The sequence below is a fragment of the Pelodiscus sinensis genome, chromosome 12 (genome assembly GCF_049634645.1).
Source record: "Pelodiscus sinensis isolate JC-2024 chromosome 12, ASM4963464v1, whole genome shotgun sequence".
In the NCBI taxonomy this organism is placed as follows: Eukaryota; Metazoa; Chordata; order Testudines; family Trionychidae; genus Pelodiscus; species Pelodiscus sinensis.
In genome coordinates, this window is record NC_134722.1 from 8,286,142 (window position 1) to 8,302,372 (window position 16,231).

The 16,231-nt window shown below is 45.4% G+C and overlaps 1 protein-coding gene across 3 annotated transcripts in view; it reads right to left on the reverse strand.

The window, feature by feature from the left end:
- Positions 1 to 604: 604 nt before the first annotated feature.
- The window catches only part of KLHL36 (kelch like family member 36), a 34,292-nt gene continuing 18,665 nt past the window's right edge, over positions 605 to 16,231 (reverse strand). For all 3 annotated transcript variants that reach the window (XM_075939981.1, XM_075939979.1, XM_075939982.1), the window contains 3 exons: positions 14,496 to 15,569; positions 12,469 to 12,626; positions 605 to 4,815 (listed from right to left, as the gene is read on the reverse strand). In XM_075939981.1, the coding sequence (XP_075796096.1) occupies positions 4,260 to 4,815; positions 12,469 to 12,626; positions 14,496 to 15,569 (1,788 nt within the window). In that variant the 3' untranslated portion in view covers positions 605 to 4,259. The remainder of the gene's footprint in view (positions 4,816 to 12,468; positions 12,627 to 14,495; positions 15,570 to 16,231) is intronic.

Genomic DNA, 16,231 nt, shown 5'->3' on the forward strand with positions numbered 1-16,231 from the left:
ACTGCTAGTACAGCAAAAACAGCAGCCAGAGCCACAGGCACTGCTAAAGAGCTATCTGGGGGAGACTAACCTGCGCCACCCCTTCCACCTGAGGCCTCGCCTATTCTGGGGGGCTGGCGTTGCCTCCTCCTGCCCAGGGTCCAGTAAAGTCTGTTGGCTGCCCTGATTTAGCGTAACCAATTGTCTTACATGATGCATTCACTTGGACTTGGGGTTGTCAGGTGTTCCGTTTTGAACGGACAGTGCAGTGTTTGAGCTTTCTGTTCGGGAAGCAAATTGAGAAAATAGAAACATCCGGTATTTTCTAAATAGATTGTAATGTAGATTGTGATGTAATGGCAAGAGTGTCCGGTATTTTTGTTGAAACCATTTGGCAACCCTACTTGGGCTTGATCCAACTTACTGAAATATTCTTTTTGATTCCACTGGAACCTGAACTGCATCCTCGATGTTTTCACAATCAAACGCTTTGCTGAGGAGTGGGGCAAGAACTCACTCGATACCATCTCTGAAATAGTTATGAAAGATGCATTTCCTTTCAGGTGATCAATAAAGAGAAATATCAGTTTGGGTGTAAACAATGCACACAGAGAGGAATACAGTCTGATATTCTCAACATGTTTTATTTTTTTCAAATTGTAGAGACACCAAGAATTCCACACACAAGCATATATAATTAAAAACAAAACAAAAAAAAAATGACAAGCAGCCAATTAGTAGAAACAGAGAAGAGTCTTGGGGCATCTTTGTTGTGTATTTACACATGAAAAGGGTTGCACAAAGATGAGTAGGAACTATTCAGTCAACAAAGCAGTTTTCAGGGAGCTAAAAATGTTCCCTTATCCCTTTTTAAGATCAATTACAATATTTCCTAATGCAATGTAAAGGTATTATTACTGTACAGAGTACTTTTTGTAATTTGTTAAATTTAATAGTTTCTATTGTTTAAGAAAAACACCCAAAATATCCAGAGGGTTTTTTTTTAAACAAAGTATATACTTTGAGCCAGTTTTGTTTAATCTTTTGTGTCCCGAGGCATCGTTTCCTTTCTTTCACTCCAGCTATTCACAAGATGCCATTTTTAATTTTTTTTAAAAAAGCTATTCATATAGAGCAGTGGTTTTCAAGCTATGGGTTGTGACTCAGGCCTGGGGGGGGTGGAATGTTGGGCATTGGGGGTCAGGTGACCTGCAGGGGTGCTAAAGCAGCTACTGATCTGTCCTGCACCGCACACTGTGCAGCAGGCCCAGCTCCTAGGTGAGGGGAGGGGGAAGAGAGAGTGCACAGGGCTCCATGCACTGCCTCTGCCCCCCGCACTAGCTCTGCACTCCCATTGGCTGGGAACCTGCTGCTGGCTGCTTCTGGGGTGTATCATGGTCTGCAGTGCTAGGAGAGGCAGGAAGCCTTAGCACCCCTCCTCTGCAATGCTGATCCGGGAGCCACTCAAGATAAGCCCCTCCTGCCCCAGCCCTGACCCCCCCCCCAAAGCCAGAGCCTCCTCCTTCTACACTCTAAAGCTCTTGTCCTCAGTCCCCCCCCCCCCCGACCCCACATTCTAATCAAATTATGCTGGATCGTGGGCATCAACAAGCTTTTTTCAATTAGGTCACGGAGATCCCAAATTCCCCAATCTCCAAATGATGTTGAAAATGATATTTCTCTTAAAGTGCAAACACGTTTTTCTTAGAAGAATTTTCACATTTATGAGGCTTATACACCCCAGGAGCCAAAAGCAGGCAGGGCATTCCTTATACATGGGATAAAAGGAAAAACACAAATGTGAAGTACATGGTTGTGTTGCACAATGAGAGAGATGTGGATGAAGGGGGATTTGCAAGGAAGCTAGAGAAAAATTGATCAAGAGCACCAAAGCCAAACTTAAAGTCTTGAAGTCCACTCAGTGGATCCCCAAGTGACAATCAAAGAGCGTTTATGAGCATGACTGACTATCTGAACTGCCTGAGAAAGCTTTACAATAGTCACAATTATAGGCCTGACAATTCTGAGAATGGAAATGCTGCTTCAACAGCTGCATCACATCACAACCGACAATACACAAAGCCTGATAGAGCCAACAAATTATGAGTTCCTGGTTATAACAATAGGACCATGATTATAGGGCAGGAACTTCAAGAGTAAATAACATAATATGGCAAACTACAGACTTGGTATTAGCAAAATGTGTTATAAAAAAGTACAAAAGTTTCAAAAATTTCTAAAAATCACTTTGTGTTGGGATGAGCAATAGAAATCTATGGCCTGGAATTATTATTAATTGCTGCTATAAAAATTGCAGGGACAGTCGGAGTTTGCTGGTTCTTAACCTCTTGCAAATCAAACAAAAGATCCATTTGTAAACTGCTCCGGGGTGAATGTTGGAAGGCTAGCCAGACATTTGGTGAATTTAAATCCTTGCCGTAGACACAACCCTGCCTGTGAAGGATGCAACGACAGAAGGATTGCGCATGGTGGGGTAATACACTCTACAGGGGTGTGATTTCTAAAGCACGAGAACATATTGTGCATTAATTAGTCTGTGTTACTCCTGTTGATGCACTTTAACCCAGTGCTGTTTTAAACAGTTTTCTGTGAAAGGGCACTGGGAATTGTTAACATGCACGGGCAGGGTCTACAATCAAAATTTATTTCGTGTGCAGGGCATAAATCAGACTTCTTTGATACTACTCCAATATATGATTCTCCTTCCAGTTCAGTCATCCAAGCCCCAAATGGCATCCCAAAAATCCACATCTTTCCCCTATATCAAGTCCATCCTTGCAAGCACAACAGTTTTGCAGCCACCTGACCAAGGATCAGAGGGGTAGCCGTGTTAGTCTGAATCTGCAAAAGCAGTGAGGAGTCCTGTGGCACCTTATAGACTAACTGAAGTGTAGGAGCATAAGCTTTCGTGGGCAAAGACCCACTTCGTCAGATGCATATACTGACCAAGGAGTGTTTTTTGGGATCCTTGCATTGGCTGGTAAATGTCATCATTGCTAGAACCATGCTAAATTCAGCCATTCCTAGCTCCTGCAAACTCCCCCCCCCACACACACACTCTCCCCCATCCCATGGATGGTTTGCTCTTTGCCTTATGTTCATTTCGAGCTTTTGATTTCAAACATCTACCCTTCCCCCGACCTACCTCACAGTGAAGTCTACGTGTCTCACCAGGTTCAAAGGAAGGAACAAAACCTGGTCCTGAACTAGGAGACGTCAACCAAACCAAACGTGGTGTTGGATTTTGTTATGAAAGTTTTGCACAGTTCTAGTCATTAACAAGGGATGTCAAGGTTACATCACCTTTCCTGGATTTTGTAGACCAGGGGTGGGCAATAAGCAGCTCATGGACTGGACGTGGTTCACCAGGTTAGTCTCAGGTGGCCTGCCAGATGTTTCATTTACCTGTGCATCTGCAGTTCTGACCATCTGCAGCTCACGTTGGCCGTGGTTCGCCATTCCTGGCTAATGGGAGCTGTAAGCAGCTTTACCTGTGGTAAATAAATGTCTGGCAGGCTGCCAGGGGCTATCCCTGGCACACCGCATCCAGCTTTTGGGCTGCTTATTGCTCACCCTTGTTGTAGACCATTGCACCGTGGAAAGAGCAGTGGAGCTTACAAGCTGAGCCCAGATCCGTTACATGCCTGGACCAGAGCACCTCGCACTTTGGTCACTTAATAATATCCTCTGAAACGTAAGAGTACAAAAGTGTCATTTGCATACCAAGATGCCTTGAACACGTGTCCTTTAAATGGTTTCTCATGCATACCAGAAATCGGATACTCACCACTCTAGATTGCACTGTAAAGTACATTTAATGAAAAAAAAAAAATCAGGATTTACAACAAGATCCATATCAGTTTTCAATTGCAACTGCTTCTCGAGCTCTCTTTGCAACTTCAAACCGATGTTTGGTCCAATTTTCCTTCCCCGTTATTTCATTTTCTAAGTCCAATTTTTCAATGTTTTGAAAACGTGTACCTTTATTACAAGGGTGTGAGAGCCAAGAACCACAGAAGTAACAGACTGCGTCTTAAATGTACCAGATGGATAGCACAGCACCCTTTGCAACCTCACCCCCATTCTGCAGTAGTAGTTACCATCACAAGACCCTCACCCGAAGATGTTCAACCACATGTTCTTGAAGGTTTCAGAAACTGGTATCTTTTTTCCCGTAAAAAATAAAAAGATTAGAAAGAGATGATTAGCTACAAGCTTCCTTTGGATTCCGGCCACAAAGGTGGGTTATCCAAGCTGCGTCATCTGCCTCGATCCTGGTGCTTCTTCATTTTTGTCTTTTTCTTTTTGTCCTCCTTTTGGGGTTTCAACGCACAGACGCACGCAGACACGCCCGCGATCGCTTTGGGGAGGTCAGTTCCTCTATACCACTTGTTTTTCTCCTTGTCGTACACCTGGACAGTTTTGGAGAAGATGGTGTCTTCCCAGCTATAGCCCCCAAGAATATAAATCTTGCCTTCCCAGACTGCCACTCCAGACTCGCTGTTGGCTTGCAGCAGGGAAGAGACTCGGGTCCACTGGTTACACTGAGGGCTGTAAGACTCCACGCTCAGAATGTCAAAGCGTGCCATCGTTTCTATGTTGTCATCACTGCCGCCAATGGAGTAGATATTGTCTTCTAAGGTACACATGCTGTGCCACCCCCGAGCAGTGATCATCGGCCTCTTTTCCTCCCAGACATCTGTGCGGTAATCATAGCAGAGGAGATTTTTTCTATAGGGACCAATCTGGTAATCATGGCCCCCAGAGATATAAACAAATTCCTTGTAGACAGTGCCAGCATGCCCGTAGGTAAACCTAGGATAGGCCAACAACAACAATTTATTGTTTTTGCAGACAAGTGCAAATATTTAACCGTGATTGGTACTTATACATGCAGTCCATACACTGAAGTGGTGAGTTATTGAATATCTGTTACATTTTAAAATGATATTTCAAGTTGAACTAAGTTATAATATAGTTATTCAACAGGGATGCACTAAAGAACAATGTGTATTCAACTTTCTTGGCAGCATGAAAAAGGCTTTAGAGAGCAGCAAAAGCAGCACTGCTCTTGCTAGTATTATTAATAAGTAAGTACATAACATGTTTGGGTCTATCACAATCCCAAGGAAAGCACGTAGGAAAAAAGAGAAAAGAAGAGAACAGATTTCAAAATAACCTGCTTGGTAGTGTGGATGTAAATAAATTCAGCCTAAAGGGGGTTATTTCGAAATAACTCCCTAGTATAGACCAGGGCCGAGTGAGAGAATTCTAATAATCTGATACTTTAATCTATCTTCAGTGACATTTTTAATTTAATCTGCTATTTGGTTGCAAAACTTTTGTTTTGTAAACTTACAATAAAGCAGTGTTTCTTAAACTTTTTAAGACCGAGGAACACCAAACAATTTTTTTTTTTTTTATGAGGAACACCAAGGATTTTTTTGTTGAGAAACAAAAAAAAGGAGGGGAAGCAGAGGGAAAGTTATTGAGGGGAAAAAAAAAAAGTCACCTGCCCCTTTAAGAGCGGCCATTTTGAACTGTGTTCTCCACGGCACACCAGAATGCCACGTAACACAGTTTAAGAAACACTGCAATAAAGTAAACTGGGGCACAGCCTCAGAATTCTCTTCGGAGCTCCTGTCGTGGAACATTATTCTGATAGTATAGCTACTGAATGAATTTTCTGAGTTTGGTTTGCTGTTGGATATTATAACGCTAACTACTTTTTGCATATTCATAGCCATCCAGCAATTTTGATAGCAAAAAATAAAACAGAAGAAACTAAACTTGCTCTGCCGCCTTAAGTTTTATTCTAAACAGTCCTGGATTTTCTGGTCATAGTCCATATTTAGATTTACAGAGTATCCCAGAACATTGATTCTGCTTTGCAAATGATGAATCCCCCCCTCCCACTCCCACTGGTTTATTTAAACTTGAATATGTCTCTGGCAAATCTAAACTAATGTTTTCCTAAATTCTGGGAATGGGAGTTATTTCGAAATACCGTTAGTGTGGATGCTCCAGTACTGCTATTTCAAAATAACTACTTCCCAGAGTAATTTGGGCTAATTACTTCTCAGTGTTTCCTGGTGCTCTAAATTGAGGTAGCACGTTCACATTAATGGAACCTGCCTTGGACTAATTTCGAGGCTTCTCTGTATTGTGGACACGCTATTTCAATTATATTATTTCGGGAATTGTTAAATTGATTTCTGTTATTTTCCTACTGTAGACATGCCCTCACCATCCTCTAAAATGACAGAACAACCCCCCCCATATACCCGTGCATGCCCCTGCATACATCTAGTTCAGAAGCAGCTAATTCTTAGACAGTTACATTTCCCCCCATTCTTATCATACAAGAATTCAACATTTCTAGATTGTTCTGTTACAGCAGAAATAGATTATAGTTAAAAACACTTCCCTCCTATTGGAAATCTGGGATTGCCATAAAGGAACTGGTGGGGGATTCTATGATTAGCTCTCTGCACCCCTCCATTGGTGTCTAACATATATTTCTGTAACAAAGACATGGATAGTTGGCAAACTCGGTATTAAACCAGACGCGCATGCTACTTCCTACAGGGTGACTTGTACCCTTCCAACTCCATCTGCTCTTGCAATACAGCGATCAGAACCCATGATTCCTAAAGTAGATTTTTTGGCTTCACACTGAAATGGTTTTAACAGCATTAGCAATGGCAGCTGAATCAATATTAAAATCAGTTTAGCATGAAATAATTTTAAACCATGCTTCAACATGCTCATGACTCAATGTGGACCGAATCTAAGACTTGTTTTTATTTCACAGAGCAAGATTCTCTCTCAACTCCAGACTGCCAACTCTTTGCACCCTACTGCCGTAGTTTCTTCCACATCTAGATAGTGCAAAGAGCAAAGAAAACCCAGGTTTATCGTAAATTATCGTTTTGAGAGAAGATAAAAGATCTGAAGCAAAATAGAGGGCTATGTAGCACTTTAAAGACTAACAAGATGGTTTATTAGATGATGAGCTTTCGTGGGCCAGACCCACTTCCTCAGATCAAATAGTGGAAGAAAATAGTTACAATAGATATTTTCTTCCACTATTTGATCTGAGGAAGTGGGTCTGGCCTACGAAAGCTCATCATCTAATAAACCGTCTTGTTAGTCTTTAAAGTGCTACATAGTCCTGTATTTTGCTTCAGCTACACCAGACTAACACGGCTACATTTCTATCACGATAAAAGATCTGTACTTGTTAATCCAGCTCCATGCACAAGCCCATGACCCGGCACTCCTTCAGAATACTCTTGTTTGGAAGGCTTGTTACTGAGACACATAAGCAAGCTCCAACTCTAGGATACAGGAGGGTCCTTGAGATGGAACACAAGGACATGCATGGTTGGGGGGGGAGGGGGGGTTAAATTTAGATTAACTAACTAATCGAATAGTCGATAGGATTTCCCTGAGAGGCTTCTGCTTTTGGACTGTACAAGCACGTTGTATATTTCAAAAGCAGAATTGCAGCAGATGCAGAGCAAGCAGAGTCCGCTTCAGTCCCCACTCGCGCTGTTTCTGCTGTGCCTCTACCTCCCCTACTCCACGGAGACGGGGCTGGGGGGAACTGTTTTTTAAGCTGTCTCCCCCTCCCCCCAGCACCAGCTCTTGCTCCCCTCCCACTTTCTGCCTTTCTCTGATAGAGGTGACAAGGGGGGAGAAAGTGACTAGTTGCATCACTAGTCGACTAGTCTCTTACATCCCTAAGCATGGTCTCATCTCACTTGGTGAAACACTGCAACATGGGTGGAGCTTTGTTTGAGTAGCAGCACCATCCATCCAAGACTTTGTTGCATAGGACCAAGCTGTTAGACTCTCAGGGCTTGTCTTCACTCTGGGGAGGCTCAACGCTGCAGCTACCATGCCGGTGGTTGATTTAGAAAGTCTAGTAAAGACCCACTAAATCAACCATGGATCACTCTCCTGTCAACTCTCGTACTTCAGCAGAATGAGATGAGTAAGAGGAGTTGACAGCAGAGGTTTTTCGGTCAAACCCCCTTTCACCTGCAGGGTGGACCCCATGGTAAGTAAATCTAAGTTGCATTGATTTGAGTTACCCTACTAACGTCACTCAAATTGTGTGGCTTAGATCGCTCTGTCCTTGTAGTGTAGACCTGCCCTCAGAAGAGGCTTAAATTCTCTACACGAAGTGAGAACAAACTGACAGACATTCCACAGGAAGATCCAAACTCCGATGTTTTGAGCCACAAGCTGTGCTTGGACCTTTCAGCATGTCCTCCCCACCCAAAACAGACCGAGTTTACAGACAGTACTGAACATCCACTGCCCCCTCTCAGTACAATGGGAGCTGGGGATACACTGTGGCTTTAAAAACAGGATTCAAATGAACTTCCCCAATACTCTGTGCTGCATTCTGTTGTACTGCTGATGTGCACAGGGTCAACAATGATAAGCACCCATTGTAGGAAATCATAGTCCACCACAGTTTTTTGTTTTTATAGACAATTCTACTGACCCTGAGTGAACTCAGCTGACTTATCCATACCAACAGGACAGCAGAGTTCAGTAATGGCAGAGCAAGGAACTGCATTTGACATCCCTCCTCAAACACACCTGGAAAATCTAGCATAGACACAGCCACAGCCACAGCAAAAGCACAGAGGTTTTTTTTTTCTCCTCTTTGCCTTCTAACTGCTGAACAATTTTACCCAATAGTGTGAGTTCTACTGCAGCTCTGTAGGCGTATTCCTGGGAAGCATCAAGTTGCCTATCACTTCATTGCTTTTCAGCAGACGATCTCCCCAAAACAGCCTTGTCATACTTCAGCTTAAACGTGCTTGGGCCACACACACCAAGCGGACTTCCAAATCACAGCTCCAACCACTGTGCACACCCTTAGCTTTTGTCACCTTGAATTCTGTGCCATCACCTCTGTGTAAGCCTTTGAAAAAGGACGGGGGGTACAACATGACTGTGGTAGGCTTAACACAGCAGGCCCAGGCGTGCTCTCGCTGAAGGCACCAAGCGTTCTGCCATAGATATCTAAGGGAATGCAGCCAGACCTGCTGAGCAAAGGTGTTGAGAAGGAAAAGGTTTCAACCCGCAATATCAATTAGAGGCATGGTGCCAGTTTTGGAGAACCTTCTCCTGCTGCAGTGGAGTATACATGACAGCTTCTGCTGCAGTGGAACCATCCGGCGACTGCTAGAAGACAACTGCCCGACCAGTCTACACATGCAAAAGAGCATCTGCCTCTTGCATCTCAGGAACATGGAGCCTTGTTGTTGATCAAGATTATACTCAGCTACCTACATGAGTCCAACACAGAAATGGAAAAAGGATCTGAGCCTAAACTAGCTGCCTACGACTGTAAAACAAAACCAACCTGATGAGCAGCACACTTTTCTCTGAGTTGCCTGACGGGCTGTGGGCCCACAACTCCAAGCCTATAGCAAGGGCTCACTGCTCAAAAATATTCCTGACATTATGAAGGTGCCCTGACACTTCCCATTATAAGATCCCGTTTTCAGTGGCATATAATTTTGCCAAACTTTCGATCACTTAGGCTGAAAATTTCCAGGCCATGTGTCTGCCTCAGATGGAATTTAAAAGAATCAACCCAAACAGCTCGGCCATTTTCAAGCACCGGGCTGAAGTTTTGTTTTGCTCGTGACAAGAATTAAAGCCACCTTTTCTTTCAAAAGTGTGAGCGCCACCATGCTTTAGCTCAGGGACTTAAAATATGGCAAGGGGGTGAAGAGACCTTTGTAGAAACTCCTGGGGGTAGAGTGTAGGCAGGGCCAGGCTAGCGGTTTGGAAAGGCAGAGCCTTCCCCTGCCTTACACACTGGATGTCCATGGGCCCAGGATTCCTGTCTGCTGTTGTTGCTACAGTGGCGACAGCAGCGGCTGCAGCCTCAGGCATTGCTGAAGAGCTGGCTGGGGGTGGCCTAGCCCCCAGCCCCGCCCCATCTGGAGGCCTAGAGCTGGTTTCTTCACCTTGCTCAGAGCGCAGCAAAGTCTTTCAGCCCCCCTGTTAACTCTCATTTCTGCAGAACTCTCCTTGCTACCCAGGAGGCTGGGGGATTTGATGATATTTAATCACAACTGCCTGAGGGTATACATACCCTGAGCGGTAGACATACCCTGAGCGGTCTACACATGCAAAAGAGCATCTGCCTCTTGCATCGCAGGAACATGGAGCCCTGTTGTTGATCAAGGTTATACTCAGCTACCTACATGTGTCCAACACAGAAATGGAAAAAGGAGTCCTCTAGACATCTGGGCCCACACTAGCCAACTACAACTCTAAAGTTTAGCAGTTGGCAACTGAAGTGTTAGCATCAGAGAATAAGCAACACACTACAAACTCTAGGCATGGTAGATTTTGAAGCATTCTACTGGAGAGACCATGTGGCAACAGCCAAGCAAGCTTCATCACTGATGCTATGCACCCCAGTAACACAATCTGAGCAGCTGCTACCTGTGCAAACCTCGAAGACTTGTGCGATATCCCGACAACATCTGAACAGGCGTTTGCAACCCCATATCAAATGCTGCTGTACCAGTGGCAAAGGTCTCACTACCACCTTCCAAAAGTCTTCGCCATGAAGTGCTAGGTATCAATTTGGGAAGTAAGTAAAAGTGAGTGCTAATTGTGCACACAGTACAAATAAAGCAGCCTCAATGCTGGAACAACTAAGATTTAACTTTGGCCACAGACATGTGATACAACATAGAAACACAGAATCGTAGAACACTAGATCTGGAAGGGACCTCGAGAGTTCATCGAGTCCAGTCCCCTGCACTCATGGCAGTACTGTCCTCTAGACCATCCCAGATAGAAGTAGGAATGGTAGGAATGGTGTCCCTAGACTCTGTTGCCCTGGAAGTGGGTGACAAGGGAGGGATCATGTGAGGATTACCTGTTGTGATCCCTCCCTCTGGGGCAGCTGGTATTGGTCACTGTTGGCAGACAGGACACTGGGCTAGATGGACCTAGTATGGCCGTTCTTATGTCTATCTAACCTGCTTTTAAATCTCTCCAGAGATGGATATTCCATGACCTCCTTAGGCATCTTATTACAGCGTTTAATCACCCTGACAGTTAAGGTGTCCAACCTAAACCTCCCTTGCTGCAGTTTAAGCCCATTGCTTCTTGTCCTATCCTCAGAGGCCCAGGAGGACAAATTTTCTCCCTCCTCCTTGTAACACCCTTTTAGATACTTGAACACTGTTATCATGTCCCCTCTCAGTCTTCTCCTTTCCAAACTAAACAAGCCCAATTCTTTCAGTCTTCCTTCACAGGTTCTCTAGATCTTTAATCATTCTTGTTGCTCTTCTCTGGACCTTCTCCAATTTCTCCACATCTTTCTTGAAATGCGGTGCCCAGAACTGGACACAATACTCCAACTGAGGCCTAACCAGCGCAGAGTAGAGCAGAAGAATGACTTCTCGTGTCTTGCTCGTAACACTCCTGTTAATACATCCCAGAATCATGTTTGCTTTTTTTGCAACAGCATTACACTGTTGACTCATATTTAGCTTGTGGTCCACTATGGCCCCGAGATCCCTTTCTGCTGTACTCCTTCCTAGATAGTCACTTCCCATTCTGTATGCCTGGATCTCTTTGTACTGACGTGTGCAAGCAGGCAGCATAAACATGCTAGGGGTGTCACTGTGTAGTTGTCTACCCAATTAACCGATAAGCCTCGCCTTATTGGTTAATCTTATCGACTACACACCTTTATATCAGAGGCAGCAAGGGGGGGGGGGGCAGGCAGGAGCCAGTGCAAGGGGGGGAGCTGGTTTCCACACTCCCCCACCCTCCATGCTGCTAATAGAGGGCAGCAGCGCAGGGGTAGGGAGCGGGGGAGGCTGCTCCGTGGGATGCTGGCAGAGCTCCTGTCACCAGGAGCTCTGGACCCCTGTGGACAGGGGGGGCAGAGCCCCGCCCTGTTTGCCTCTGATACAGAGGCAGCAGCGCAAGCTGGCAGGGAGCTCCTCGGGAGTGTCACCGGGAGTGCACTGGCTGCCGGCCCCGCCCCCAGGGACCATTGAATAGTTGTGTCACCGCCAAGTTTTGATGCAGTTTCACGATTATTCAATTACTCGATATCTAACAGCCCCAAAACATACCTGCAAGGAAGAGCAGATGGCCAAATGCTCCCAGTACATCGAGGACCTATAATCCACCCAAAGAAAGCCTTGCTCTGAGATCTAAACAATCTGAAGGGATTCCACAGAGACCAACCTCGGGAAAGCCAGGTGACAAACACAGAACGTGAAACGAGAAGGCCCATTTCCCTGCCCGGACACAGCCGGTCACAAATTCATTGCCTTGAGAAGACGGCTCAGATCATTCCTTTCCCTCCCAGGATACTCACATAGAGAGGCCTGTCCACAGAGGACTCAGAGGGTTCTTTTCTTTAACGAAAACATGGTTTTCTAAACAGACCACTGTTACCTTGGCAAGCCTGCTATGTAAGACCATGAGTCTTTTTGAGGGCTATATGTCTCAGCTGAAGAAAGAGCCCCATTTTCATTCCTTCCACCAACAGCTACCAGCATATCTGTAATGGCTGCAAGGTAGAAATCTACTCGGCGTTGTCTCATGGAGGCAACCTGCGAAATACATAAATACAAATAAAACACCGCCGGCCGCAAACAATCGGTGAGTTGATTTAAAGAGTAAAGATTTGTTTCCTCCTGTGAGTTTTAACAAGAACTACTACAGGTTGTGCCTCCCTTCACTGGGACTCTCTGGCCCAGCAGAACCAGATGTCCCTGGACCACAAATCCCAGGTATAGGGAGGTCTGGCTGCGTGACCAGAGTGCGGTGAGGACACTGGCGACTCAGCTGGGAGCCCTGTGTTGGGGGAGGAGGGGAGAGCACAGTGCAGCAGGGAATTCTGGCCCCAGCAGCTGGGCACTAGCAGGAAGCCAGCTCCAGGCATGGAGTTCCAGCCCCGGCGGTGGCCAGGGAGCTCTGGCCCCAGCAGCAATGGGGCCAGCAGAAGCTAGAGACCTCTGGTCCTGGGAGGGGGGGAAGGAGGGAGGCAGAGGGCACAGCCGGCTAGGCAGCAGTAGGGCCGGGCTGGAGCCCTAGCTTGGGGGCAGCATTCAGCACAGGTCATGAGGGGAGAGACCTCCCCTGACCTGACAAATCCCTTCAATCAGGACCGGTCAGGTCCAACCTGTATTTGTGTTTGCCATGTATGTATTAGTACAGCAATAGAACTTTGCTCTTCTGCAGCATATGGTCTGTTGGCATTGAGGATAAAGGTCAGAGGGGAAATGGAAAGCATCTAAAGTTCTATCTACAGTTGGAGTTCGGGATGTGATTCTCAGCTTGCGTTCTTGTGCTAGGTCTCCTTGAGCTCGCACGCTAAAAATAGTAGCATAGCTGTGGTACCCTTAGCTTCCTGCGGTAGAAACCTGCCTGCACCCTATCGATATCACTTGGAGTAGCTTCCCGTGCTATTGTGCTTACAGTATTCTTTTTAGCTCAACAAGAGCTAGCACAAGTATCTATGCAAGCTAGGAATCGCAACCCTGACTCCAAATGCAGGTACAGCCTGAGACTACGTGTAGACTGCACTTTCAAATCGGAAAAAGATATGCAATTTGCATACTGCAAATTGCGTATCTTTTTTCGATTTACTTTCAGAAGAGGCTCTTTCGAAATTTGGCACGTCTACACAGTGCCAAATTGCAAAAGAAAGTGCTCTTTCAAGCTATCCCTTATTCCTCATAGAACGAGGTTTACAGGGATGGCAAAAAAAGCATGTCCGTTCTTTCAAAAAAAAATTTGAAAAACCGGACGCGTTCCTTGGATGGGGGGTTGCTTTTTTGGGATACCTGCAATATCCTGAAAGAGCAATGCAGCCTAGACATAGCCTAAGACACAAACCACTCTATTCCTTAATGATACGTGGGTCATCATGCAATATCTCCTGTGCCCAGAGTTACTGCAACAGACTCAACCGTTGAATCCCAGGGGGTTCTGAATGGAAGATCAGTCCAAAAGGCTGTATCAGTTTAATATCGGGAGGGTGGGGGTTCTACATTCAGACACAGAAGGGGAAAGACTTGATTCAATGTACGTTTTCCATCTTCAATCACTCTCATCCTGTATGGGTTGCACAGGACAGCCCTTTGGCCAGATTTTCATAGGTGGGCGCCCAATGCAATTTTCAAAAGTATCTAAGCAGATTAGGGAGCTTACACCCCAGCGGGGCGTTGAAAATCTGGCTCCTTGTCACTATCCATTTTTGAACAGTCATAATCTTTCACTACTGGTGTAAGGACAATGTTCACAAAAGTTCTCCAATGAGTTGTTCCTATTTCAAGGCGTGTTTTATGTTTGCAAAAATATAAGGGTATATTTTAGTACCCACCATGTGCGTTCTCCTTCCACCACCAAGGATAAAAACAAATATTAAGGAGTTTAAAAGGAAAAAAAAAAAAGATGCAATACAGCTCGAATCTCACCTTTATCCACTGGTTACAGCGGGGATCATACCTATATAGAAGATTCGATGCTGCATCCCCTCCATTGTCTCTTGAAAAGCTGCCGCCAGCTATGAAGATGAAACCTCCTAGCACTGCGACACAGTGGTGGCTTCGCCTGGCCGGGAGCGGTGTTTCTGTTACCCACTGTCCCTTTTTGGTGTCCAGGAAGCAGGTATCATCACTTAGCTCCAGGCACCGTTCCGAAACCTCCCCACCCACAAAGAGGAGTCTCTCTTCGTTTGTGCGCAGTGCTGTCCGCTTGTTCTGGAGTATCGGCTGGGCTGTGATGTTGTTATGATAGTTCACCGCTTCTTCTATAAACCCCTCACAGTTTGCTTCCTTTGGGAGAAGAGAGCACACCGCAGGCTTGACGCGGTGGAGGAGGTCGCTCTTCGGTATCAAGGGAAAGTGAATGTTATCCAGTACCTGGTAAGCCTCAGTTTCCCTTTCTGGGTACTGCGTCAGCCACTGCAAGGCAGCCTGCAGTAAGTCGTGCTCGCATTCCTGCTGCACATTGCTGCTCCCCAAGTACTGGCAGAGTTTTTGGATGGAAATGTTCTGCAGGAAGTTCGGCGTGAAAGAGAGCGTGCCAAAATTCTGCAGGATGAAAGAGTCGATGTAGGAGTCCAGGCGCTTCAGGTTGTAAATAGAGGCCAGCTCCTGAAGGTACAGGTAGTTCTCCTCGCTGACCTCATTTTCGAGATACTCACAACAGAAGTCAACCACTTTCCAGATCTGCAGCAGGTGAGCGGTTTCCAACACGTAATCAATGTTGCCACCATCTAAGGAGAGTTCACTGCCATACAGGAAATCCACCACAGCTTTGAGACCAATGTAAGAGGCTCCAAAGAGTTCAACCTCTTTTTGGTAGGCCTCTCGCATTCCGATGGTGAACATGGATTTGAAGTAGTCACTGCAAACAGCCAGGAGATTCCGGTGAGCAGGGACTCTCTGTTCGTCCACCACAAGAATAATATCGCAGAAAAGTCCCTGGTGTCTCTGCTCATTCAGACTCTGAAGGACTAGACTGGAGTGGTCAGCCCATTTGTACACCTGAAATAAAGAATTTCACTATATAAATCCATGGTACACCTTGAATACTGCATGCAGGTCTGGCCATCCTAGTTCAAAAAAGATATATTGAACGTAAGGACATAAGAACGGACATACTGGTCAGACCAAAGGTCCATCTAGCCCAGTATCCTGTCTGACAACAATGCCTCAGAGAGCGTGAACAGAAACAGGTAATTATCAAGTGATCCCTCTCCTCACATCCATTTCCAGCATCTGACAAACAGAGGCTAGGGACACCATTTCTACTCATTCTGGCTAATAAGTATTGATGGACCTAATGTCCATGAATTATCTAGTTCTTTTTTGAACCCTGTTAAACTCCTGGTCTTCACAACATCCTCTCTGTAAATGTTTCATTAAAAACGGAGGTTCAGATATAGCGTTGACCAAATTGGAGGAAATGATGGGAGAAACATAGAGCAGGATAAGGTGGAGTTATGTAGTTCCTTGCAAGTCATGACAAGATGCTTTGTACTACAAGCACTTTGGTTTATGCCAGGGCTGACTACTCCATTTTTCAATTTAGATGCCAATTTGTTTTCTTTCCTTATATAGAATCATAGAATACTAGGACTGGAAGGGACCTTGAGAGGTCATTGAGTCCAGTCCCCTGCCCTCATAGCAGGACCAACTACTGTCTA